Here is a 26677-nt window from a genome sequence, read left to right as displayed (position 1 = left end):
TTCTCCGGGCCACATCCTCCAGCTCCGACTGGGGGATCCTGAGGCGTTCCCAGGCCAGTGAGGAGATATAATCTCTCCACCGAGTCCTGGGTCTTCCCCGGGGTCTCCTCCCAGCTGGACGTGCCTGGAACACCTCCCTAGGGAGGCGGCCAGGTGGCATCCTTACTAGATGCCCGAAGCAACTCAACTGGCTCCTTTCAACGTAAAGGAGCAGTGGCTCTACTCCGAGTCTCTCACGGATGGCTGAGCTTCTCACCCTATCTCTAAGGGAGACGCCAGCCACCCGTCTGAGAAAACCCGTTTCGGCCGCTTGTACCCGTGATCTCGTTCTTTCGGTCATGACCCAGCCTTCATGACCATAGGTGAGGGTAGGAACGAAGATCGACCGGTATATTGAGAGCTTTGCCTTCTGGCTCAGCTCTCTTTTCGTCACAACGGTGCGGTAAAGTGACTGTAATACCGTCCCCCGCTGCTCCGATTCTCCGGCCAATCTCTCGCTCCATTGTCCCCTCACTCGCGAACAAGACCCCGAGGTACTTGAACTCCTTCACTTGGGGTAATGGCTCATTCCCTACCCGGAGTAGGCAATCCACCGGTTTCCTGCTGAGAGCCATGGCCTCAGATTTGGAGGTGCTGATCCTCATCCCAACCGCTGCACACTCGGCTGCGAACCGATCCAGTGACTGTTGAAGGTCACAGACCGATGATGCCATAAGGACCACATCATCTGCAAAGAGCAGCGATGAGATCCTCAGGTCACCGAACTGCAACCCCTCTCCTCCACGACTACGCCTCGATATCCTATCCATGAAAATCACGAACAGGATTGGTGATAAAGCGCAGCCCTGTCGGAGGCCAACATTCACGGGAAACGAGTCCGACTTACTGCTGAGTATCCGGACACAACTCTCGCTTTGGGCGTACAGGGATTGGATGGCCCTCAAAAGTGACCCCCTCACCCCATACTCCCGCAGCACCTCCCACAGTATCACCCGGGGGACCCGGTCATACGCCTTCTCCAGATCCACAAAACACATGTAGACCGGATGGGCGTACTCCCAGGCCCCCTCCAGGATCCTTGCAAGAGTAAAGAGTTGATCTGTTGTTCCACGACCAGGACGGAATCCACATTGTTCCTCTTCAATCAGAGGTTCGACTACCGGCCGAACCCTCCTTTCCAGTACCTTGGAGTAGACTTTACCAGGGAGGCTGAGAAGTGTGATACCCCTGTAGTTGGCACACACTCTCTGGTCCCCCTTTTTAAATAGGGGAACCACCACCCCGGTCTGCCAACCCCTAGGCACTGTCCCAGACTTCCACGCAATGTTGACGAGGCGTGTCAACCAAGACAGCCCCTCAACACCCAAAGCCTTCAGCATTTCTGGACGGATCTCATCAACCCCTGCGGCTTTGCCACTGTGGAGTTGTTTGACTACCTCAGTGACTTCCATCAGGGAAATTGACGATGATCCCCCATCAGCTTCCAGCTCTGCCTCAACCATAGAGGGCGTGTTAGTCGGATTCAGGAGTTCCTCAAAGTGCTCCTTCCAGCGGCCGATAACCTTCTCAGTTGAAGTCAGCAGGGTCCCACCCTTGCTGTACACAGCTTGGATGGTTCCTCGCTTCCCCCTCCTGAGGTGCCGGATGGTTTTCCAGAAGCACCTTGGTGCCGACCGAAAGTTGTTCTCCATAGCTTGTTTGTTTGATGTTTGTTATGGCCATTCCGTGACTAGCACAGAAGTCCAACAACAAACGACCGTTCGGGTTTAGATCAGGGAGGCCCTTCCTCCCAATCACGCCTCTCCAGGTGTCTCCATCGTTTCACATGTGTGCGTTGAAGTCTCCCAGAAAGACTACAGAGTCCCCTACTGGAGCCCCCTGCAGGGCTCCATTCAGGGTCTCCAAGAAGGCCGAATACTCAGAACTGCGGTTTGGGGCATAGGCACAAACAACAGTCAGAGTTTTCCCCCCCATAACCCGAAGGCCCGACCGGGCTCCGTGGCAAACCCGGCCACCAGGCGCTCGCTGTCGGGCCCTCCCTCTGGGCCTGGCTCCAGACGGGAGGCATCTCTGACTGTTCTGACTGTTTCCAGGTGCTTGTGGATTGTGATCAAATGCAGTGTAGCTGTCAGATTTCTGTCTGAAATATTCAATGTCCATCTATCAGAATGTGATTCCAGAGAGGGCCTGCTGTCATTACCGCCTCATTTCCTTGCCAATTTCTTCCCACTTCTACCTGTGATGACATTTGGAAATTAGGGGGGATGGGTTGGAACTGTATCCTAGTATTTGGCAGATGTAGTGTGTGTGTGTGTGTGTGTGTGTGTGTGTGTGTGTGTGTGTGTGTGTGTGTGTGTGTGTGTGTGTGTGTGTGTGTGTGTGTGTGTGTCAGTGAGAGAGAGTGTAAGAGTTTTTGTATGCATAGGGGAGATATCGGTGTGCGTATTGGTGTCCACATCACATGCATATTAGAATCTGCTCACCTGTGTCTTTACGTGCATGTGCATCTATTTGCAACATGTCTCAACATATGTGCGTGTTATGGCCACGGCCAGTGCCGTCTGCCTCGTTAATCTTCCCGGTAGTTCTGTGTATGCCCCTTTGTTCCCTATTATTTATGGTAATTAGGATGTGTGGTCCCTGGCCCCTGATTGGCCGCAGAGCTGCTCATCTCCTCCCACCTGGATGTTGATTGAAGGGGCAGTCGGGGCTGGTGTTGTCAGCCACCTATGTACAACGTTGCTTGGTTCCGAGACTCTAACATATTTTGTATCTTGTATCTTGTCAGAGTTCCTCTGTTAGACACGCTAGGTGCTCCGGCGCTGTGTTGTGTGTATTAAGTTTTCACTCCGAGTTTGTTTAACCCTTAGGAGTCGACTGTCACGCCGGCCTGATCAGATCACATGACCTGTTCAAACCAGCGCCACATCAAATCAACAGTCCGGCCAACATTGCCGGCTGCTTATGTCAAAGTACAGGCTTGAAACTCTCTGCCAGTCTTTGTTTCATGCAAATCGACCCAGTAAAAACGGAGATACGATGATATAAATTGATGCAAAAATATGTTTTCCAGACGCTCATTTCGTCATTTTACAAAACGGAAAATAATGCTGGAAACTGTAGATACTGCTCAACAGGCAGCATTTACCAGGGAGGGAGTGGGGTAAACGGGGTGATTTGAAGCGATACGTAAAGAGAGAAAGGGAGACGGTGATTGAAGGAAAGTGACAGACAATTGAGAATTGAGAGATAGTTAGATAGATTTAGTTTTGGTCCGAATACAAAATAAACTGCACATTTTAGAGTGGCCTTTAAATGTGTGTAAACGTGTCTTATTGAGCTAAGGGATGGGTACACAGTGAAGTGGTGGTGTCTGGGAGGGTGAAACAGGAGAAAGAAAGGGATTGATTCTGAGCTTTAAATAACACACTCTATTCTCCTCCAGCTGAGTCCACCAGACACATCTGCTCCACATGTCACTCAACTCGCCAGCTCTCACACACCATCACTGAGTGTGTGTGCAGCCCCGGCCGTCAGTTAGTCCAGGAACAAGAGGATTGTTGGCCAAAGTGAATTATTGCTTGCTTATTTCTTTGCCCCAAACTTGGCTCAGGCAATATAATTAATCATGAGTGCTGATGAATGGCAGCATTTCCACCTCAAAACGGCTCATTTGTCCTCTAATAGGTTAGAGCAGCAGTGAAAAATGCTGTATGTGAGTTTTCCTTTTTGTATGGGAGAAGGGTTTGCTCTGTCTCTTGGTAGCTTTCTGCTTGACAAGCCTTGTGAGAGGCTTTGTGTCAGAATGCACATGTGACATGCACACAGCATTTCTCTCTCACACTCTCATTTGGTAAAGTAGATAATGATAAAGTCTTTCTGACAGGCTGCATCTCCCATTTTCCAAAACTGATCGAAAATCATTTCCCTTTCTAACTGAAATTGTTGTTGCATTTGTAACGACAGGAAACAGTCTTTTTCCCTGACTCTTCTTCCTGGGACATAAATGTTTTTTGAATTCACATGTCTTTGCCCTGAGTTCCGCAGTCTTTTACGTGCATTTCTTTTCCAGTTATCAGGATCTCTCTTTCTTTTCCTTCCCCTTTGCTGGATCTCATCTCTGCTTTCATCAACACTCACTGGCTCTAATATCAGGATTACATGTTCTTCATTAGTTTCGCTGTAATTTTCTGTACCTGCATTCTCTGGGATCTGTGTCTGGGTCACTATATTCTCTGTGTCCTGTGCCTGGCCAATCGTCACCTCCATTGTCAGTGGCTGGCTGTCCCTTATCTGCGTTCTCTCTCTTCTGGCGCTCAAACAGTACTTACATGATAATAATAATAATAATAATAATAATAATAATAATAATAATAATAATTATATTTGAGGGTGCCTTTCAAGACACTCAAGATCTACATATGCAGATAAAGAAAAATATAGTTTAAATGTATTTAATATTTTTTATGATGAAACATACCATTAGTTGCTAGCTAGATGCCAGCTAGAATGCTAGCTTTGACCTTGTTTAGCTTACCTTTGTCACTCAGCATTGACTTTGAATCCTCGATTATTTCATTCTCTTCATCAAGCTCTTCTGCATCTTGATATAACATTAGTAACGCTTCTTCAGCAGTAAAAAGCTTTATTCTCATGGTTGACCTAGCTTGCTTACATGTGGTGTCAGCCATTTTGACTCAAGTGCTATCCACAGGCTTTACCCATAATACATTTCTCAGGGCCAAAAGGGCGTAGGTGCACTTACGACCTTTTGGCCCCGAATTGTTCAGTGTTAGGTCTTTTGGTTTTTGATTAATAACTCTGGATTGGTTTAGAATTCACATGTTCCCTTTTGGCAATATAAAGAGCTCATCAAGAGCTTTCATTTGATATATATATAACAAATATTTGCCCAAAATGTCACTTGCGCCCCTCTGGTTCTCACCCCTCGATATGTCCAGGGCCGTTTTTCAAAATTCTCCAAATGTAATTTTTCTGATAAAACTCTACAATGGTTCACTCCTCGAGTTTGGAATTTCGGCCATGGTCATGTTGTTTTTTTAAAACCAGAAGTGACGAGATAGTGGAGCAAAGTACAGCTGAAGAAAACATTTTTAGGGACCAAAATCTTACAATAAACTTTTCATGAGCTGATACTGTGAAAGTGTTAAAGTTCCTGTCAATCAATCTGCTGTATTCTCTATGTTACTCTTAATGGGGCCGTAATTTACAAAATGAACATGATGTATTGAATTCTATATTCATATTCAGGAAGAAAGGGGCCAGGGAACCAAGAAGGGGTAGCTGGACAGTGTCGACACAAGATTCCCCAGGCCTATTGTCTGGGGACAAGACAGAGGTGGAGCAGGGAAACTCTGGGGGATGGTTTAGCAGTTGGGGCAAAAGTTTATTTGGCTCAGAGGAGACAGGACCAAAGGGTGGAACCACTGGGGTATTTTGCGCCTCGGCGGCAACAACAGGTTCAGGGGTCTGCCACGGCTCGGCAGCAGGTTCAGAATCAGGGGTCTTCCACAGCTCGGCGGCAAGATCAAGGAGTAACTATGGGCTTCCGACTGCAGACGCAGGGACACAAACCTGCTCGGTAGTGACCCAGGAGCTGGGCAGCGGATACTAAGGCAGAGAAGCAGACTTTGAGCCGACATAACGTGTGGAGCGGCTGGAGGGACTTCGAGGACCTCCCCGGGCCAGGCAAGTTTCAAGTAATGGTTCAGGGGCTGGAGCAGAAGTCTCATGATCCCAAGTTTTACACGGTGCTGGCTAGCCTGCTGAATGCCAACAGGACGGCGCATAGCCGATTTGGACGCAGGCTGTCAATGAGGGTTGTTCAAAAGATCTTTGAGCCACTCAGGCAAAAAACTCTTCAGCCAGGGCTTATTAGCCACTTCCCTGCGTCCCATCACCAGAGCAGGTTCTTTGAATCTTGAATTACAGGCTTATTTCCATTCACCATGCAAGCAGGTGAGGGAGTATGGCAGATTAAAAAGTCCATCATTCTCCCCCAACACCAATGAACGTCCTGGGAATGGACATTGAGATTGTAAAATCTGGACTGGTCAGATAACTCTGCTGCTCTGTACAGAGGGACAGCAAGGGGAACTCCTTAAACCTTCGTTGACTCTGTGGTGGCATCAGCCATTTTTTATGGAGTGGTCTGCTGGGGCAGCAGCATCTGCTTTTGCTGTAGCAACATAAATTCCCCGTTATGGGACTAATAAAGGATTTCTGATTCTGAAGAATCACTCTGTAGAGCAGCTTGGATTAATAAACAATGTATTTAACAGGTTGTAAGTGTGATTACCACAACATACAAGTCCCTAGCTGTACGTGAAGACCCGAGGAAGTGCACATCAAAATATATTTACATATACAAGGCAGAATAATGTGTGGAATGAAAAAGACTATCTCTGGTTCTGCTGTATCAATTTTTAATGTTTTTATTTTCAAAACTATCCATTGCGAGTCCAACAATATTAAGTGTGATGCTCATTCTGTGGAGTATTGTTTTAACTCTGAGGTTTACCCCAAGTTTTGATAATTTCATTAACGCCTAAATAACCAGGTTTCTAAGGTGCTAAATGACACAATGGTACTTCTCTGGCTCGGGAACAGAGGGGTGTCTATAGGATTGATCATGGTCAACGGTCATGGTTTTAAACTCAAGTGGAAACATATACATAGACTATGAATGCTACGGTATGTGGCAATGATGTTGTTGATGCCTTGTTAATATAAAAATAAGCATTAACCAATCAGAGAAAATATACAGAGGTTGAAGTGAACACACAACAACACTGTCATGGCTATTTCTGCCAATTTATCTACAGACGGCACCTGGAAGAAGAGGAAAACAGCAAAAGTTACAAGCTTGCATGCCTGTTTGAAAGCTCAACTCCTCACTTCTCTCCTCCCGTATATCTGCACTATTTGCATGTTATCTGTCCTTTGCATTTTCCATGGCTGAATAGCTGATCTGTTGCAGCCAGCATATCTATTAGTACGCTGCTCGTGGCTCTGCCTTCCCCTCCTCTGACTGAGAGATTACCATTTAGCTACTTTTCCCTACAGCCGGCACTGCAGCAGTTCTGTAACCCAATTGTGTTATCTCGAAAATGTTCCTCTACTTGTTTGTCAAACAATCTAAATGACTAATTGTATTTGCTTCCTGAACATCTTTGGAAATGTGTTGAACTATTTTTATGAGGCTTTTTTTTTTATCCTCTTGTGCTTCTGTGTTTTCTTTAACTTCTCTTGGCTACTGATGCGTAGCAATTTTTATTATTATTATTATTATTATTATGTTATACATATACATTTTTAAAAATGGACGTACAACAGCACCCTTCCAAAACCAAATTGTTGTTAAAGTAATGACACTTCACAATCAGCTTTCTCTCTGGACTCTTCCATGCTCAGTGATTCGTGCAAAGTGGAAATTGGCAGTCTGTTTGTTTTCCCAGTGCTGGGAGACTTGGCTGCAGTAGGGGTACACTTACAAATACACACCTTTCTGTTAGGTGAGATAACTGCTCTCTGGTGACCATTTCGTGGCCTGCACCTGTTAGACAATGTTAAAAGAAACTTTTTGTTTTGTCAAAAGACAATAATTGTCTTCTCCCAACCCCCTGATTGATATCTCCAACTACTCTCAGGTTGCTTATCCCAGTCAGGGTAGCTATGTTGGTAGGACGAGCAGAGCAGAAGCCCCTTAACCCACCAGCAATGTCCTCCACTGCTTCCTTAAGTGCTTCTTGGATTCATCCATGGTGTTGTTTATTTCGATAATACTTCCACAGGAAGGCGACCAGGTCGGCCTGCTCCTCTTGGTCTAGGTGAGTATCAACTTGAACCTGAGGGAGTCAGAGAAACCCTGAGGGGCTTGGGTGGATGGGTCAAACAACATTTGTCTCAAAAGTTATTACAACGCTTTTACATTACAGGTCATTTAGCAGATGCTCTGATCCAGAGAGACTTACAGTGAACTAACTACAGGGACAGTCTCCCTGGAGCAGCTCAGGGTTAAGTACCTTGCTCAGGGGCACAATGGTGTTGAACTCACAACCATCTGGTGTTATATTTGGAAGCCGTACCACTAGAACACTCGCTGTGTCTTGTGACGCTACCTCAGTGAGTCACATGGTGTTACGTCTGTAACTTTAGTTATGTAACAAACATAGTTATTTTATTTTATTAAATACCTCCAAAAACATCCCCATCCACCTCAGCTGTACTGAGTGTTTGTGGTAATTTAAAAGAACACTCTTTTAATTTAGCATTGCACTTTTATAACATTGATGGATGCCAGATGGACAATTTAAAAGTATAGCAAAATCGATGCAGCAGAACCAGAGATATTGTTTTCTTTATAACACGCATTCTTCTTCCTTGTCAAAGCCTAATGTTAGCATGTCGACGCTGTAAAGCAGGATGGTTAGCATTTGGATCAATGAACAGGAACAGCCCAGCAGGCCCACAGAGCAGCCTGAATCCCTGTAGATGAAAACTGCCTCAACACTGTGGAGAAAACACTGCAATGGAACAAATCACAATGGTTTAGACCTACAATGCTCAGTGCTGTCGGGCATAATTTCCATTTGGGATGAGGGGTGAAATGTCCTCCTCACCTCTCAACATCCATATTTCACATCCACAGGTGAAAAACCAACATTTAAAACTGGTCGGCTGCAGCACTGCCGGCAAGAAAAGTACTGCAATCCACATTGATGGGTACTTAGCATCTGATCCTTTGCAGCGTAACGCATTAATTATATTACGTCTATGCGGCACACTCTTAATACTTGTGCTGGGGTGTATTTTGTTGCATTTGCCTGAATTTGCAGTTCATTTCCCTCGCCAAGCTCTTTGCAGAAGGAGTTGGAAAAGGGATGTGTCACTATGTTTCACTCTCTGAAATATAGAAATGTGATCTGCTGTTAGGTAGTGCGTATTGGGATGGGGAAGGTGGGAAGTGAAGGAGGTCCTGAGGCGGACCTTGTGCTGTCAAATACAGATCCCTCTATAATGCACTCCATTTATTTTTTCCGCTCTTCCTCTCCATCTTCTCTCAACTTCTGCTCTCTCCCTTTGTCTATCAGTGAAATCCTCTGTTATTCGTTAATTTGTTGTTGTTTAGTCGTCCAAAAACAAAGGCTAATATAACCAATTCAAGGATTGTGAACTCTGCATTTTCTGAGTCAAATAAACTGAAAATTCTCGCAAAACACATTATTTCAAGTAAAACTAAATTATTCAGCATTATGGGGAGCACACTTATAAGCGTGTTGCCGAGAGGAAGGTGAGAACATTGATACCCCCTAATAGACATGAGTGCTATCGATCTTTTCATCTGATTCTCAAAAAGTACATTTCCCAATATATTAAACTATTCCTTTAAGTAGTGAGTCAGCCACAGTTCTGTTTTGGGGTATCCAGTAAACACAATCTTTGTCCAGTCTTTCATTTAGCTTCCTTTTTTGTTTCAATTACGACGATTAATGCCTAAAATCTATCACCCATTTTTATTGGGGTGTACTGTGCCATTTAAAATGAACATTAAGACGACACTAACTGGTGTAGCACAATTACTACTTTTGTGTTCTTTTGGTCTCAGGCTGTAGTGCTTCTAACTTATACATTGTACTAAAGGAAATGTAGTTTGCATACATATTTTTTTACAATTTGAATATGTTCCTCATTTCATGTTGAGAAGTTTTTGGAATCACAGTTTTATATTTTTCTTGTTAGATTTTGTTCAGATTTTTGTAAAACCAACTGTAAGCAAGACCTTATCGCTAACATCAGTGTTGGACCTCACTAATGCTCTTCTGGCTGAATGGGAGCAAATCCCTGCAGTCAGGTTACAGCATCGGGTGAAAAGCCTGAACCCAGAAGAGTGGAGGATGTTACAGCAGCAGATTAATGCCCATTGTTTTGAAATGAAATATTCGGGTGTTGTTTTTTTCTGTTTTTTTTTTTCTTTAAAATGATTTGCCATTAAGAAACCTCTATTTTCTCTTGTGGTTGACTGATCTGGACCAAGATGACTGACAGTATGTCCTCTTACCTCTGGCAGGTATCTGGATCAAACCCAGCCGAACGTCCAGGATGAGGGAGAAGAGGGCTGACTTTGTGGCAGGATGCCTGGGAGGAAGGGTAATTGCAGCTGGTGGTCTAGGTCAGCACCTCCATTCCTTTCCCTTTTTCAGTGTGTTTGTTTCTGTCATTAAATAAAGCGTTGTGCTTTGACCCGAGGAGGAAAGAAAAGGGAAGAGAGACAGAACAAGAATACAAGTCATCCCGTGATTGATTTCCAATATTGCAGCTATTTTTGTCTTGTAGTGGACATACCTTACAATGGGATATGTGATATATAAAAGTATTCTGATCAGTGTTAAGGTTTAGTGTTTCATCTCAGCCGGAGTACTACATAAAAAAATGCCTAATGCTTTCTAAATGCAGTACCTGCTTTGAAGGAAACAACTCTATAATCATACTGGTTATTAAACATATTTCCTACTTCATTTCATCTACTCTGGAGGTAAATAAAAAATAATTGTCCAAATGTAGCAGAGGCCTAGAAATCCTGATTTTAAAAAATCTCTAGTATGGACAAGCTTCAAAATGGCTGGATTCTGCCTTTCCCATAATGTAATTTAATAGCGTCCCTTATTGGGAGCCTCTTAAAAGACCACTACGACCTGCAAGGTGAGGGTCACATGACCGGTGGACATGGCCAAAAGAGTCAGTGGAGTCAGCTTTCCATCTTTGCTAGCTTGTCTGTAGAGGAAGTGAGACAGTGAAGACACAAGCACAACTGTGCACAGAGGAAAACACAGTCAAGCTGTTAATCAACTTGCTATGTTTTGTAATTTTTTCACCTCTATTAAGTTTTATTGTCATTTGAGTAATGCAATCATTTTTAACTCTTCCAAAGAGGCAATGTAATGTTTTGTTTGTTGGTTGATTAGTCTTTTTGTCAGCAGGATTATGGGAAAACTACTGGACTGATTTTCATGTAACTTGTTGGAATTATTGGCCAAAGAAGAACCCTTTACATTTTGGAGTGGATCCGAATCATGGCACGCATTATTTTCAACTTATGGAAATAGCCTCTACGAGTGCTCTTAATATAAATTCTAATTAATCAGATTTTGAAAACCAGATTTTAGGATCCCCTCCAAATTTTCACAGCTCTATTATTATGGATTTCTCCTTAAATTTGTGGGTCAACTTAACGGCGGATCACAATGGACACCCCGCAATTTTCAGAAAGAGCTGCCCGTGTCCGCTTAGCGCTCATGCAAACCAATTGGGCTGTTCGCACAGGACAGCACGCAATCTTCAGTGAATTTCAGCGATAGTTTTGGCATCTGGTGTATTTTTTCTTTGCATGCTCCGAGCGAAAAACAGCTCTGCGCTGGCATTGCCATTGTTTTCCTATGGAGAGAGCGATGTTGCCTAAGTAGGCGGCAGTGCTACCCTTGGTGTGCCACCGAGCGCTGTGCTCGAATTTTTTATAATTTCAACTTTGACCTTGATTGCCGCTGACCTTGATTGCCGCTGACCTTGATTGCCGCTGACCTTGATTGCCGCTGACCTTGATTGCCGCTGACCTTTCAAAGCGCAATCAATGAGATAACAGCTGTATGAAGTGGCACAGGCAAGCAGGGGAGGTAACCACAGAAACAAATGTACTGCCCTACCTCGCGGTGAGCGAAGAGAACATTTCCCATAATGAGAAGGCAGCTTTCGACAACGAAAAGTAGTTTTCAACAATCCATCCATCCATCGTCTACCGCTTATCCGGGATCGGGTCGCGGGGGCAGCAGCTCCAGTAAGGAACCCCAATCTTCCCTTCTCCGGGCCACATCCTCCAGCTCCGACTGGGGGATCCTGAGGCGTTCCCAGGCCAGTGAGGAGATATAATCTCTCCACCGAGTCCTGGGTCTTCCCCGGGGTCTCCTCCCAGCTGGACGTGCCTGGAACACCTCCCTAGGGAGGCGCCCAGGTGGCATCCTTACTAGATGCCCGAACCACCTCAACTGTAGTTTTTCAAATAACAACTCACAGCTAGTGATACTTGACTTACAGGTCATATCGTCCATCAAGAGTACCTTACCTTCATCATACACCATTAGACATTTGTAGTCTCCAATCCAAAGCAGAGGTTGTATTCTTACTCGCTCCAAATTCCGAGAAGAAATTATGGAAATGTTTTCACAGGCTGAGTAATCCTCAGTGGTGGCCCCTTTAAATCAAAAACCCATTCCTGGTTTTTATGATGACATTCTTTCTCTAAGACACAAAGCAAAGGCTGAAATCATTACCTGGTCATTTGTTTTTGCAGAAATACTAGCAATTACTATCAATACTATTACTTAGTAACTCAAAAATATTTCCCCAATTGATTGTTTCTGTTGATTGAAGAACTACCATAATACTAATAGTTGGCTTCATCTGATAATACAATTCCTTACCGACAGCGAGGTTCTTAGTGCTACTGTGAAGTGTGATTCATCACAAACACTACACACATGCTCTAACACACAACCAAATTAATTTTCTATTAACATTCCATTTTCTCCTTGACTGAGCAGCATTTGTTAAAGTAAATATAGTGTGAAGACAGACTGAGCAGTGCTACAAATTAATCAAAGGTCAGCTTTTGTCCTCAATGACATGCTTGTTAAGCGGATATTTACTCTCCCTTCTGTGCACCTGCATGCATCAGTACGATCACACATATACAGTATATGCATTCTCATACACTGGTGTGGTAGTTATAGAATGACAGATTCAAAAGCCATGTATTCCTGCAAGGATGTATTTTCTGTACATTCACACACACATGACCCATTCTACAGAATGAATGGGACATTTTGAAATAGTGTGTAGAACAATATGGGAACATTTGTGAGATTTGTTAGCAGATATCTCAATCATGGTCCTATTTATTTAAGGTACACTCAGTTGCATTACCAGTGCTGTTTAATAATGGTACACCTTTACATATTCATATTCATATTCATAAATAGTCATTGGATTGTTCCTTAAGACATAGGCTTAAACTTTTGTTTATTTTCTCTGTCAACAGCTCAGAGTGACAGACCATAATGTGTAAGGACATATGTTAAGACTGTGTGTGTGCGTGTGCGTGTGCATGTGCGTGTGCGCAAGAAAGAAAAAGAGGAAAACGCCAATCTCGTCCTGCTGAGAGAGACAGTTAGAGATTCAGCAGGCGACAACAGAGAGAGAAGGGAAACGGATGATTGAATGATTGATGAGATACACAAACGTGTGTGTGTGTGTGTTTGCCAATGTGAAAATGACAGAGGGAGGGAGAGTGATTGGGAAAGAGGTAGATACGTTATATTATTCTCTGTTCGAGTGTCAGCTGTGAGTCTGGCTCTTCATCTAATCCATGGGGATATTTTTGGTTTGTGAGTCATAGCTGGTTTCCCTTTTGACTTGTGAAATAAAAGAGGAAGTACATCCACAAAGAGCATCTATAATGCAGTTATTTAACCATTATATTATGCATTATACTGTAGACAAATGAACTTTCTTGATTATAAAGCAGCTTTGCTCTGCACTCTTCATAGATCTGTCCTGGGCCTTTGATACTGTTGATGACAACATTTCATTATTTGAGCTGCTTTTCATTATTTTGATGATTCTACACACAACTGGTTTAAACTATGTACCTGGATGGTTGATAAAGGTTTCCCACAAGGATAACAATTATCCAACTATTTAGAGAGGACGATTTAAGGAACCTGATTTGATTGCCAATCTCACAGTTGAATCGTCGCAGTGGTGTTTATGAAGCAAAGGATCATTCAATTTGGGCTATATAGGGGTGCTGAATGTCTGACTTGCATATAATTGTTTAGTTTCTCACAATATATATGTTATATAGTCTATTTTAGTTTAAATATCAGCCTACTAATAATAGCTCTGTTAATGTTAAAGCTCTCTCTCTCTCTCTACCTCTCTACCTCTCTCTCTCTCTCTCTCTCTCTCTCTCTCTCTCTCTCTCTCTCTCTCTCTCTCTCTCTCTCTCTCTCTCTTTCTCTCAGACAGCACCACACTTACACATACACATTCACACAATCTACACACAACAATAAAAAAAAAAACTATTCGACAACTATTCAGATTCAACTATGTAAATTCTTCGTCTGGGACACCCCTGTCTCTTTTTTTCTTTATACATAAATGTCTTATCCAGCTAAGCATTGCAATATTCATTTCTATGCTGATGATAAGATCTTGTATGCCATTGGCTTTACCGCAAACCAGGTCTTCTCCAGGTTATGGACTTTAATTCATTTATAGGTTGTTCTAAACTCCAAAAATACAAAATGTATGGAATATTCAAGCACATATCTTTCGAGTTCCTACTCCGATCCATTATCTCAATGGAGATAAGTAAGTTTACTGCATCACAAACACATTTTCTATGATCGTAAGACGGGACACCTTTAGTCTCGAGCCCTGACGGTACCTGCAGTACTAGTAATACTGTAGAAAAACGAGAACCGTTATTTAAGATATGTTGAGCACCTCGCTTACAAACTAAAAATCATCATCAACTCATGATGGAACAGAAAAAGAACATAATATAGTCCTCTATACCAGGGATACTCTACTTGCTTTTCCCAGGGGCCACTTTTGCACAATGACAGGAGTTCAGGGGCCAGTTAAGACATTCGGGGCTAACCCAGATGTGTGTTGCGGGGTCTGGGGGATCCTATCCTGGCCCTTTTTGGATAAACAAGTTCTATTAGTGTATTGTGATGCTTTTTTATTTATTTATTTTGAAAACACACTCTTCCACATTAAAAGTTAAAAAATTAATCACATTCAAATTCAATTTATTTTCATTGTGAATTAGATAATGGTCGGCATAATTACAGTATTACTGCACTATACTTTTAGATTATGGAGATATATTTTATGCTAATGCTGCTGCAACTACATTTAAACCAATGGATGCCATGCTCAAGACCCACACAGTGTGATGTGATATGAAAAGGTTGGATGGAAAACAAACGTATTCTCATTCACATTATAGTTCTACTTGCTGATATTTATTAAATAACATTTTAGATTATTTGTGATCAGTATTTTTGTGTGTGCATGTGTTTGTGTGTGTGTGTGTGTGTGTGTGTGTGTGTGTGTGTGTGTGTTGTTGTGGAATTTTTCCTGCTTTATTCTGGAGAGATGTATATAAAATCAAATAAATGGTGATAGAGACAGAGTTGTCTTTGTGCATTTATTTGTGGCCACAAATGGCACCAGTTTCACAGAATACAGCGTAGTCTATGGAAGGGCACAGGTTGGAAGAAGACACATAGGCATTTTATACAATTTGGTTTGGAGACATGGTGATGAAAAACCACAGGGGGCCGAGCCGAACTGCCCTTCGATGCTTGTAAGGTAATAGTTATGTAAACAGAATATTGGGTGATACTCAATATTCTGTCTCAGTGTGTTAATCAGTTTGATCAGGATTTGGGTGTGTCCTGTCTTTTGTTAGTTAATCAGTTTGAAACATTTGGCTGTGTCCTGTCTTTTGTTAGTTAATCAGTCTAATCAGGATGCGTCTGTCTTGTATTAACATGAAATGGCAGTTGGCCCTGGTTTGATTTGACCGGCACTCCTATGTTAGCATCAAATGGCAGTTGGCTTGTTTAACATAGGAAACTTATAAAAATAAAACAGTAGACATTTAAATTGCTATTACAGTGTGATTTCTTAAACAAATAAAGGTTAACTTAAATGAAAGCTATGTTAATGTCACATAATAGTATTATGTAAGAAGAACTAGAACAGATGAGATAAATAAAAAAGCTCAAATAAAAAAACCTGCTTTTAAAGGTGCTTTGTTTTTTTTATCGCCCTCCTGCACTAAAAATGTAATAAAACATTTATACTATTCAAAAAATGTTGTGCACATGAAGCTTCTCAGTGAATTGAAGTCCATGTGCATTTATCCGTGTATGCGTCCGTTAGAGTTACACTAATAATACTGTCTTCACCCCCCACGCACTCTGTGTCATGACTATGAATGTCCATCTCTTCTTCATTGCCTCTTTATTTTTGCACCCCACCGCAACTGTAGTTTATGATGAGCGCAACTTGATATCTGCATGCACATTGTGATTACATGCAACTTGTCAGAGAAGGCCAAAGCAATTATGTGCTCAGCCATATAATTTCATTTTATTATCAGATTACTTGTCAGAAATGTCAGACTTACACACTTACACAGACACATGCGTAGACACAAACCAAATACAACACTAACATATGCTTCTTGTCATACACACACATTGCATGCTCACATAAACATAGTGTGCATATACATCCTTCCTAAACTTCATGCATTCATACTTTTTTTAAATCTGCGCCTCAATTTCTTTATCGTGGCTTTAACTTCTTTAAGCCTATTACATTGAATTTTATTATTCAAGGTGGCCTAAACTGCAAGCCAGAAATAACACAATGACAGACATACAATATATATAATATGGCTAAAACTAAAAGATCAGAGGGCAATTCCTCTATCTTTTTTACATATTGATAGGCTCCCTATATGCAACTAACTTCTGATTAATTCTGCCATTCTGTGTTAATGCAAAGTGACAGATAACATTACAGTAAGACAGGCTAATGAAGGGCTGTATTCGCAAAACAACCTCAGACTAAAAGTAGCTCTAACTAGCAGAGTCAGGAGGAACTTAAAGATAACACTGTACAGTCTTGAAGCTAGGAATGACACAGGACTCTGTGTCATTCCTAGCTTCAAGTCTGTACAGTGTTTGCACTGAGCACTGATGTTCAGTCATTTAGTCTCTAACCAGTGTGAACTGCTTCCTCTCACCATGCTGTGATGACTCATGGTAACCATGTTGAGTTGCACTTTGTCTGCTGAAAACGTATATCTTGCTTAGCTTATACTGCACATACATAGAACAAAGAACTGGAGGAAGAAATAAAGAAGGTCAAGGATGAGTGCTGTGAATTACCTGAAAAATCTAGTAAGTGCCATATAGAGGGCATGCAATGCCGCTATGTACAGCAGGTTTGTTGTGGCTTCCTTTTGACCTTAAGTGCTGTTCTATTGTCTCGCTGAGTAAATACAGAAGCAACAGGAGGTGAAAGAGAGAGGTGAACAGAAAAGACAGAAAAGAAAAGACACTTATGAGCTTCAGAAGTTGACAAGTGGAGCTGCAAATGCAAAAAACAGACCGTAACAGAGAAGTTGCATAAAAAGTTCTCAGGGACTTTTTGTATTTTTTAAACAACTGTGACTATTTAGAGAAATACAGCTTAGGTCAGATGCATACAACTCTGTGTAGATTCACAACTAAAACAGTGTGTACGCAAAAAGACAGAAATATGCCTGGGCATTCTTTTCGTCAGATTTATTAAGCCGCATATACACCTCATTCTATTTTAACCTCAATCATTGTGGAGCTGGGGGCACAGGCACAAACCTCGTTTCCACAGTTAGCCATAAATGGATGTAGCAACGGCCTTAAGCATATGTTTTCCTATCGATACTTGTGCCCGCTCAACCACTCATTAGACCTGTCGAGGAGAAATACGGCAAAAAAAGTACACCGACTGTGAGGTTCTCCAATGGTGCCCGAGCAGCTGTCGTTGTGCACAGCTGTGGATATTTGTAGCGTCTGTTCCACTTATTCTTTACCTTTCTGCAAACCATCATGGTGGTAAATCATCATTATTATTATACATCAGAAGAATGATCAATGATCATAGTTACAATTCAGGATCTAATTAAACGATCATTATCACAAATGTCAATTAAAAGTGATTCATCTCTCATAAATAATTTCAAATTAAGATCATAAATGTGCCTTTCATTTTGATTGCAGCTATTAACAAGGGGCCAAGTTAATGTCAACAGTTTGATTTCAAATATGGTTGGTAAAGCTAACTTTATGAATAAGATACTGATGAAAGATACTTAGTTACCATTTAATTTGTAGATGCTCAACCCGATCGATGCAGATGAAGCAGTCCTTCTTGTTGATGTGTAGCACATGTACTTCAAAGTGCCACAAGCTCGTTCACCTCTGGAAAAAATGGCGTTTTCCAAATGACGTGCCAGAAGAAGGTCCCTCGAGTTTTTGATAATTATTTTTAACTACCGAAATTGACTTGACAAAACAGATTTGAATTAAAAGTAAGCCAATGTATTATTTTATCTAGCTTCAATATTCCCTCTGTGTACTGTAACTTAGAACATTAGCTGTTACTAACTGTTTAGGGTCTCTGTGCTGTTGCTTGAAATGGACAATCCCACAATGCTAGTGTTGTAAATTAACAGCAATTGCCTACAGTGTAGTGTTTAAGGATCTGAATCATGCCTTCTGATCTAGTTGCTGCTTGTTTTTTAATATAGATGAATGGCATTAAGCTACGCTGTATGGACAAAAGTATTGGGCCATTCCTCTTAATCATTGAAGTCAGGTGTTTCATTCAGTCTCATTGCCATAGGTGTATACAATCAAGCACCTAGCCATGCAGTCTGCCTTTACAAACATGTGTGAAAGAATGGCTCGTTCTAAAGAGCTCACTGAATTCAAACGTGGTACTGTAATAGGATGCCACTGTTGCAACAAGTCAGTTCGTGAAATTTCCTCTCTCCTAGATATTCCACGGTCAACTGTAAGTGGTATTATTGTAAAGTGGAAACGTTTAGGAACCACAGCAACTCAGCCACAAAGCATGTAAAGTTACAGAGCGGGCTGCATGCAAGCCTTACATCATGGTGTAAAGCACGGCGCCACTGGACTCTGGAGCAGTGGAAACGTGTTCTGTGGAGTGACGAATCACGCTTCTCTATCTGGCAGTCTGAAGGACCAGTCTGGGTTTGGCGAATGCCAGGAGAACGTTACCTGCCTGACTGCATTGTGCCAACTGTAAAGTTTGGTGGAGGAGGGATAATGCTATGGGGTTGTTTTTCTGGGGTTGGCCTAGGCCCCTTAGTTCCAGTGAAGGGAAATCTTAATGCTTCATCTTACCAAGTCATTTTGGAGAAATGCTTGCAAGTTTGTGGAAACAGTTTAGGGAAGAACCTTCTCTGTTCCAGCATGACTGTGCCCCAGTGCACAAAGCAAGGTCCATAAAGGCATGGTGTGATGAGTTTGGTGCGGAAGAACTTGACCCATTGATCACCTTTGAGATGAATTAGAACGAAGAATGCGAGCCGGGCCCTCTCGTCCATTATCAGTGTCTGACCTCACTAATGCTCTTCTGGATGAATGGGCAAACATTCCCACAGACACGATCCAAAATCTTATAGAAATCTTTCCCAGAAGAGTGGAAACTGTTATAACTTCAATGGGATGTCATAAAAGCTCCTGTAGGTGTAATGTGTAGGTGGACCAATACTTTTGTCCATATAGTGAAGCTCAGGCAGCTAACTGGAGTCTGCAGCTAAACTCATGGCATGCTTTTTTCACTGCATCATGTAAATCTAATGCATGGTTTTAATCATGGCGGTGAACTTGTGCTCTGTTCACTCTTTTGCTGTTTGCCTGTTGCCACACTGCTCAACTCACTTACTGCTGTTCATTTAGCATTTCAAATACATCATCCTGTGGACTCTTAGCATACGTCTCTCTGGCGGGGGAGTCTAGCTGAGGTCAGAGTCTGTCTTCAGGAGCATCTGAAAAACTGTGTTTTTCTAATCATCTCCGTGTCTATGTCGATCCATGTGTCTATATCAGTGGACACTGTTTTTTTGTGCTGTGTCTAGTCTTCTAGGTTTCTATTATCTTAAGGTCTGTTTCCAGCTTTACCTTTTCACTGATACAAGTAGGCCTCTAATAGATCTCTGAGGGACCTATTGTACACGCGGCGCAGAGCTGCGCACAACGCAGCGCACAACGCAGCGCACAACGCAGCGCACAACGCAGCGCACAACGCAGCGCACAATGCAGCGCACAGCGCAGCGCACAACGCAGCGTACAACGCACAACGCACAACGCACAACGCACAATGCTTCCAACGCCAACGTTGTGTAAGTAGCAAATGTACTTGCGCCTATCTGTGCCCATGGGTGTTGTCAGTCTTATATTGAGGTGTGGTCAGGCGTAGGGATGTCATGATACCAGAAATGTAGTAGTTGATACCAATACCAGTGAAATTCCACGATTCTCAATACCAATTCGATACCATGGTAAAAAAAATGTATGGTAAATAATCATGAACTTCAATATACACTCCTTTATTACCGTTTGCATTCTGCTTTTTGTTAAGAAGTTAAACAGGTCATAATTCCCTCTCTAATATCTATTTCATTTTGCTGTGTAACGAAACAAAAAGGTTCAATCGCTGTACTGTATGTGGTGTAGCTTATGCACTAGCACTGTGTGAATAAAGGCGAACAGTAAGGAGGTGAGAGGAGGAAAACAGCAGGAGAGACTAAGAACAGGGCAATGGAGGTTTAGAGTTAGAGGGGCGACAGAAGCAAACGAAAGGAAGACAATTTGAGATGAGTGGCATCAAAGAGAAAAAAGTGAGGCTTAAATGAGAGCAGGGGAGGATAGATCAGTTGGGGTTAAGAGTGATACAGTAGAAGAAAATAGTTTCAAAGAAAGGAATAGAACTAGGTCTGAAGTTAAGTATAAGAAAGATGAGTAATTAAAAAAACAAAAGACCTCAATTTAATGGAGAAAGCCAAGAAGAGACAAAAGAGATAACAGCAAACAGTAATGGAAGTAAAGAGGAGAGGAATGGAGGTCAGGAAGAGACAGGGAGCAGAACGGAGGAGGAGAGGAGCGGCTGGTGAATTGACATGACGTTTGTGGTCCGTGAATCAAAGCAGAGGCAGGAAGCCTAGCACGCAGTATGTTACTGTGTGTGCAGTCACACGTTTGGGTGCATATGTGTGTCTTCATAAAACATGATAAAGGAGCCGAGGCATGAGCACGCTGAGTGCTTTTAAAAGGCCGGCTCGGCACCGTCACTTTGTTCTTCTAACAAAAATGATGGTAATAGTCATCCTTACTCACACACAAACACACACCATGCACTCATCAGTCCATATCATTTAGGGACTCGCTGTGACGTCGGTCTCCATGGAAACGGCAACAACTTAGTGCTGGCTGATGTATAATGACAGTGAACATTGTACCTGAGGTAAAAGAGAGGGACAACGTGGGAGGAAAAGAAAACACACAGCAGACCTTAGAAAGGAGAGAAATCCTTGGTGAGACTTATAGATAATATTCTTCCATAAGCCTTCTGGCACATGCTGAATCTAGTAACGTACATGAAATGAATATCCTTCAAGATTTCCATATCAGTGCATCTCTGTTTAATTAAGTTATGTGAAAGAACAGTTATACATTCAGCGTTGATTGACAGCTTTTACAGTAAGCTTTTCTAAATGACCAAAATGTTTTCAAGGGGAATACAGATTTTTTTCGTTTACAGAAATGTTTGCTATTTTTAAACTGGGAGTTAGCAGGTAATTAATGTTGACAATGAGTCAAAGTAAATGATTCCAAATTAGGAAACACAAAAGTTATTGTTCATACTGACAGAAGAAAACATAGATCTAGCAGAATAGTGCTGGATGTACACTATCGGAATATTTCCTCTGTAAATCCTTTTTAAACATGGCCAAAAAATCTATATATGTATCTCCTGTGGATTAGCAAATAGTCAGTATTTTTCTAATGTTGGTGACTTGGGGGAAGCTGTAAACACAACTTTGATATATTGTAGCAGTCCCTTATTCTTTGATACTACTAATATTCACACAAAAAAAAGCTATTTAAAAAAAAAAGTTTGATTATTTTAGTGTGTTCATAAGGATTATCTCCATCACCTTGCTGTAGAAGGTGTTATCTTGAAGGGTGTGTGTGCATGTGTGTCCACAATAGAAGCAAACAATGGCCATAAATATTTTAATCTCATTAGGCAATGAATACCACACTCATTATTGAAATGTTTACAAGCCAACAATTCATAGCTCTGAATTATTTTACTTAATTTATTAATGAATGTGGTCTTTCAAAAATGTCAGTATTAAGTATTAAATTGTGCAATTTCAAAAAGTTTTTTCCAGTATATTTATTTTTTTAGGGTTTCACAAATATTCAGATATAGAATTCAAATACAGCAAAACTTTATTCAAATTCATTAAACTCAATTGTAATTTGTAATCGACTTCCTCAGATTAGCTTTGTCACGTTCAGACAGTTAAATTAAACCTTGAATATTTGTTTCTTTCTAATTATTTTCTGAACTAAATTAAAGACCTGGATAATGCTGGATTTGAAACATAATTCCTGTCATCCTAACATGTTACTCTTCATTTTGCAGGTAATGAGCCATCGCCGTTGGGCACGGTGGAGAGCTACAACCCGGTGAAGCGGCGCTGGGAGTATGTGGCGCCCATGCCCACTGCTCGCTGCTCCTCTGCCCTCCTGCAAACAGCCAGCATGCTCTTTGTCATTGGCGGAGTCGCCCAGGGACCCAGTAATGCAGTGGAAGCCCTCTGCTTACCGGAGACAGTGTGACACGGAGGAGTCACGCAGGAGTGCAAACCGGCATATTTTATTTATGTGTGTGTATAAACACATGAAGTGGATCCACAGATCGGACTAAGATACTTTTCTACCTTTATGTCCAATTGATGGTTTCCTCCTGTACACTGGGATGTAAGTTTTTGACATTCAACAAGCGTTTTCAACTGCAGAGACCGTTTGTGACTGAGCTGGACGAATACAAGACAAAGGACGTTCAGGCCGGCTGCTATAACTGGCAAGGACAGAAAACTGACAGCTTTTCTACACTGGGGAAATCAGATAAGAATTTTTTTTTTTGCAAAAAACAAGACACACACACATGGTGTCTGGAGAAACAACACGCCTTTGAACAGTTAAGCATTTTTCAGAATAAAAGCAGGGTACTTTTCTGGATATTATAGGAAGATAGGGCCATATCTGTATCTTTTATTTGCGGCAGCGTCGCTCTCCCCCTGCTGCTGCGACAGCAAGCTCAGACACTTTTCTATGACCTTAGAAACAACGATTGAGTTTTAGATAGAGACGTTCTGTGAAAGTAAATGTATTTTTCTGTTTTTTCTCTTTTTGTTGCAGTGTTGTATACAGTATATCTCAAAAGTGAGTACACCCTTTAGATTTTTGCAAATATTCTGTTATATCCTTTCAGGGGATAACATTATCCTACTGAAACTTTGATATAACTTAAAGTAGTCAGTGTGCTGCTTGAATAACAGTATAGATTTATTGTCCTTTGAAAATTACTCAGTACACAGCTGTTAATGTCTAAACAGCTGGCAACAAAAGTGAGTACACCCCATAGTGAACATGTCCTAATTGTGCCCAATGATGTTGTTTTCCCGCCCTGGTGTCATGTGACTCGTTAGTGTTACAAGGATTCAGGTGTAAATGATAAGCAGGGCTGTTAAATTTGGTGTTTTGGGCACAATTCTCTCTGAATGCTGGACAACATGGCACCTCATGGCAAGGAACTCTCTGAGCGGCTGAAAAAAAGGATTATTGCGCTTCACAAAGATGGCCTTGGCTATAAGAAGATTGCCAACACCATGAAAATGAGTTGCAGCACAGTGGCTAAGATCATACAGCGGTTTTCCAGGACAGGTTCCACTCGGAACAGGCCTCGCTAGGGTCGACCAAAGAAGTTGAGTCCACGTGCTCAGCGTCATATCCAGAGGTTGGTTTCCAAAAATAGACGTGCGAGTGCTTCCAGCATTGCTGCAGAGGTTGCAGAAGTGGGATGTCAGCCTGTCAGTGCCCAGACCATACGCACACTGCATCAAATCGGTTTGTATGGCCGTCGCCCCAGACAGAAGCCCCTTCTGAAACCGATGCATAAGAAAGCCCGCAAACAGTTTGCTGAAGACAATGAATCCAAGAACATGAGTTACTGGAACCATGTCCTGTGGTCTGATGAGACCAAAATAAACCTGTTTGGGTCAGATGGTGTCCGGCGTGTGTGGCGGCACCCTGGTGAGGAGTACCAAGACAAATGTGTTTTGCCTACAGTCAAGCATGGTGGTGGCAGCATCATGGTCTGGGGCTGCATGAGTGCTGCCGGCACTGGGGAGCTGCATTTCATTGAGGGACACATGAATTCCAATATATACTGTGACATCCTGCAGCAGAGCATGATCCCCTCTCTTCGGAAACTGGGCCGTAGGGCAGTTTTCCAACATGATAATGACCCTAAACACACCTCCAAGATGACAACGGCCTTGCTGAAGAAGCTGAAGGTTAAGGTGATGGACTGGCCAAGTATGTCTCCAGACCTAAACCCAATTGAGCACATGTGGGGCATCCTCAAGAGGAAGGTGGAGGAGTGCAAGGTGTCCAACATCCGTGCGCTCCGTGATGTCGTCGTGGAGGAGTGGAAGAAGATTCCAGAAGCAACCTGTGCAGCTCTGGTGAATTCCATGCCCAGGAGGGTTAAAGCAGTGCTAGATAACAATGGTGGTCACACAAAATATTGACACTTTGGGCACAATTTAGACATGTTCACTATGGGGTGTACTCACTTTTGTTGCCAGCTGTTTAGACATTAACAGCTGTGTACTGAGTAATTTTCAAAGGACAATAAATCTATACTGTTATTCAAGCAGCACACTGACTACTTTAAGTTATATCAAAGTTTCAGTAGGATAATGTTATCCCCTGAAAGGATATAACAGAATATTTGCAAAAATCTAAAGGGTGTACTCACTTTTGAGATATACTGTATGTGTGAAAGTTAGCACTGCTAGCAATCGCTACCACAGTGTCAACAACAGTGGCCCTTATTATGCGTTCACACCGCAAGCAACTCAAGCAATTACAGATTCATTTTCTAGAACCAGTGAAGCGTTGGCTGACGTTGTCCACAGTCGCCGTGTTTCCTTTATTTCTAGTTGCAGAAAAGCTGACTGTGGTCGACCTTGTCAGTACTTCGCTTCGCTCACCATCTATCCACCTCTGCTAGAACATTAGCATCACAGCAATCAATCCCGATCCATCACCAACGCTCAAACAGTCCTTCACACTGTAGCACAAGGATGTATTTGCTCGTGGAGTGAATGCAGAGTTACTCATACCTGCTGCACTGAAGCATCCAGACAGATAAATAATAATGTCAACATCAGCCTCCCGACATAATATATTCCCCCTGAGTTTATGATTTATACTAGTACATTATATTATTTACCTTAACTTGATATCCGCCAGATGATCGATGAAACTGGGAAGGTGGTAATACCTGGGTAACATTTCAAATCAATATTGTCACTCTTGGTTTTAGCAAGGAAGACCATTTTTAAAATAGGGCAAAAGTAAAACAGTATAGATTTGATTGTTGTAATTATTGGGACATTGATTCAGTGTTTTCCCAGGAACAAAGGTTTTGGCAGAATAGTGAAATAGCCTGTTTTGGTCTATTCCAAGTGTGGTGTTAGCTATCATGATCGTAGTTCATTTACATTTGCATAACCAGTCTTAATAGTCGTTTTTGGTATAAAATAGTCAATAACTGTAGGCTTGAAAGAAGACTGAAAGGTTTGTAGCTTGCTTAGGCAAAACATATCAAAATGCCCATAGACACCTTCTATTCAATCCTGCAGCAAAGTCCACTTCTCCACCATCGGTCTTTATGTTCATTATGTTGAAAAATAGCATCATCATTTAGGCAATACATTGCTAAATATGCTTCTTGAAACTTTTCTTGTTATAACAACATGCTATGTATCTTTTTATATTGTGAAGCGTTTCATGTTAAAACGTGAAAACGTATTGTTATATCATAAAACATTTCACTTTATAACGAGATAAGTTGGTTTCATGCGGACATGGATTCCAAGTCCATAAAACAAGAGTTTCAAGTTATAACAATGTAGGCAAATTAAGTTTTAATGTGAAATGTGATCACGTTATTATGGAAAAGCTTCATGTTATAATATCACGTTCTTGTAATAAGTTTGCATTTTGTAATGACGTGAAAATATCTTGTCATAACAAACTTTAACAACTGGCGAGCCAGCAATACGCTTCCTTAACATAAGTATAAATGGCAAAGAATTATGCTGTGGGAGAGCTTTAAAGAAGCTTCTATGGATGTGTTGACACATGTTACGCCATGACTTTGGGTTAACATTGGAATCCATTGTAACTGCTGTGAAGTTGACTGCAGCTGCTACAAACCTTTCAGAGCCTCAGCCTGAGAGAGGGTGAACAACTAATACTCAAAAGACAACCTTTTGGTGGGGGTTGTGTTTGTTTGGGCTGAGGAAAGGCTTTGTGCACAAGAGTTGGGGATAAAAGATGATGGCTGAAGCTGCAGTGCAGAATGCTTTGTGACATATTCAGTGACTTGTGGACAGCACATGCGACTGGGCAGGAAACAAAGGAATTACCCAGTGCAGTGTGTTACCTTGTGGTAAGCAGCCTTGTCTTTCTTATCCTGCCATACTGGTAGCATTTTAGAATATTATAATAGTGTACAACATTCATATGCTACATCCAAACCCTTTTAAGTAACTGAATAAATGTTAGTAAAAAGTTAAAGGTCGACAAAAAAAAAAGAAAATTGGATTTAGGTCTGAGTCCGGCACAATGGAAAC

At 41.9% G+C, this 26677-nt stretch overlaps 1 protein-coding gene across 1 annotated transcript in view; it reads left to right on the top strand.

Moving 5' to 3' along the window:
- klhdc8b (kelch domain containing 8B) overlaps positions 1-23173 on the top strand; it is a 131941-nt gene extending 108768 nt beyond the window's left edge. The window contains 2 exon segments of the mRNA XM_029436073.1: positions 10091-10192; positions 22390-23173. Coding sequence (XP_029291933.1) covers positions 10091-10192; positions 22390-22586 — 299 coding nt within the window. The 3' untranslated portion in view covers positions 22587-23173.
- The last annotated feature ends 3504 nt before the right edge of the window (positions 23174-26677 follow it).

This window comes from Cottoperca gobio, chromosome 7 (assembly GCF_900634415.1).
Source record: "Cottoperca gobio chromosome 7, fCotGob3.1, whole genome shotgun sequence".
NCBI classification, from domain to species: Eukaryota; Metazoa; Chordata; class Actinopteri; order Perciformes; family Bovichtidae; genus Cottoperca; species Cottoperca gobio.
This window is presented reverse-complemented; position numbering and strand designations above follow the sequence as displayed.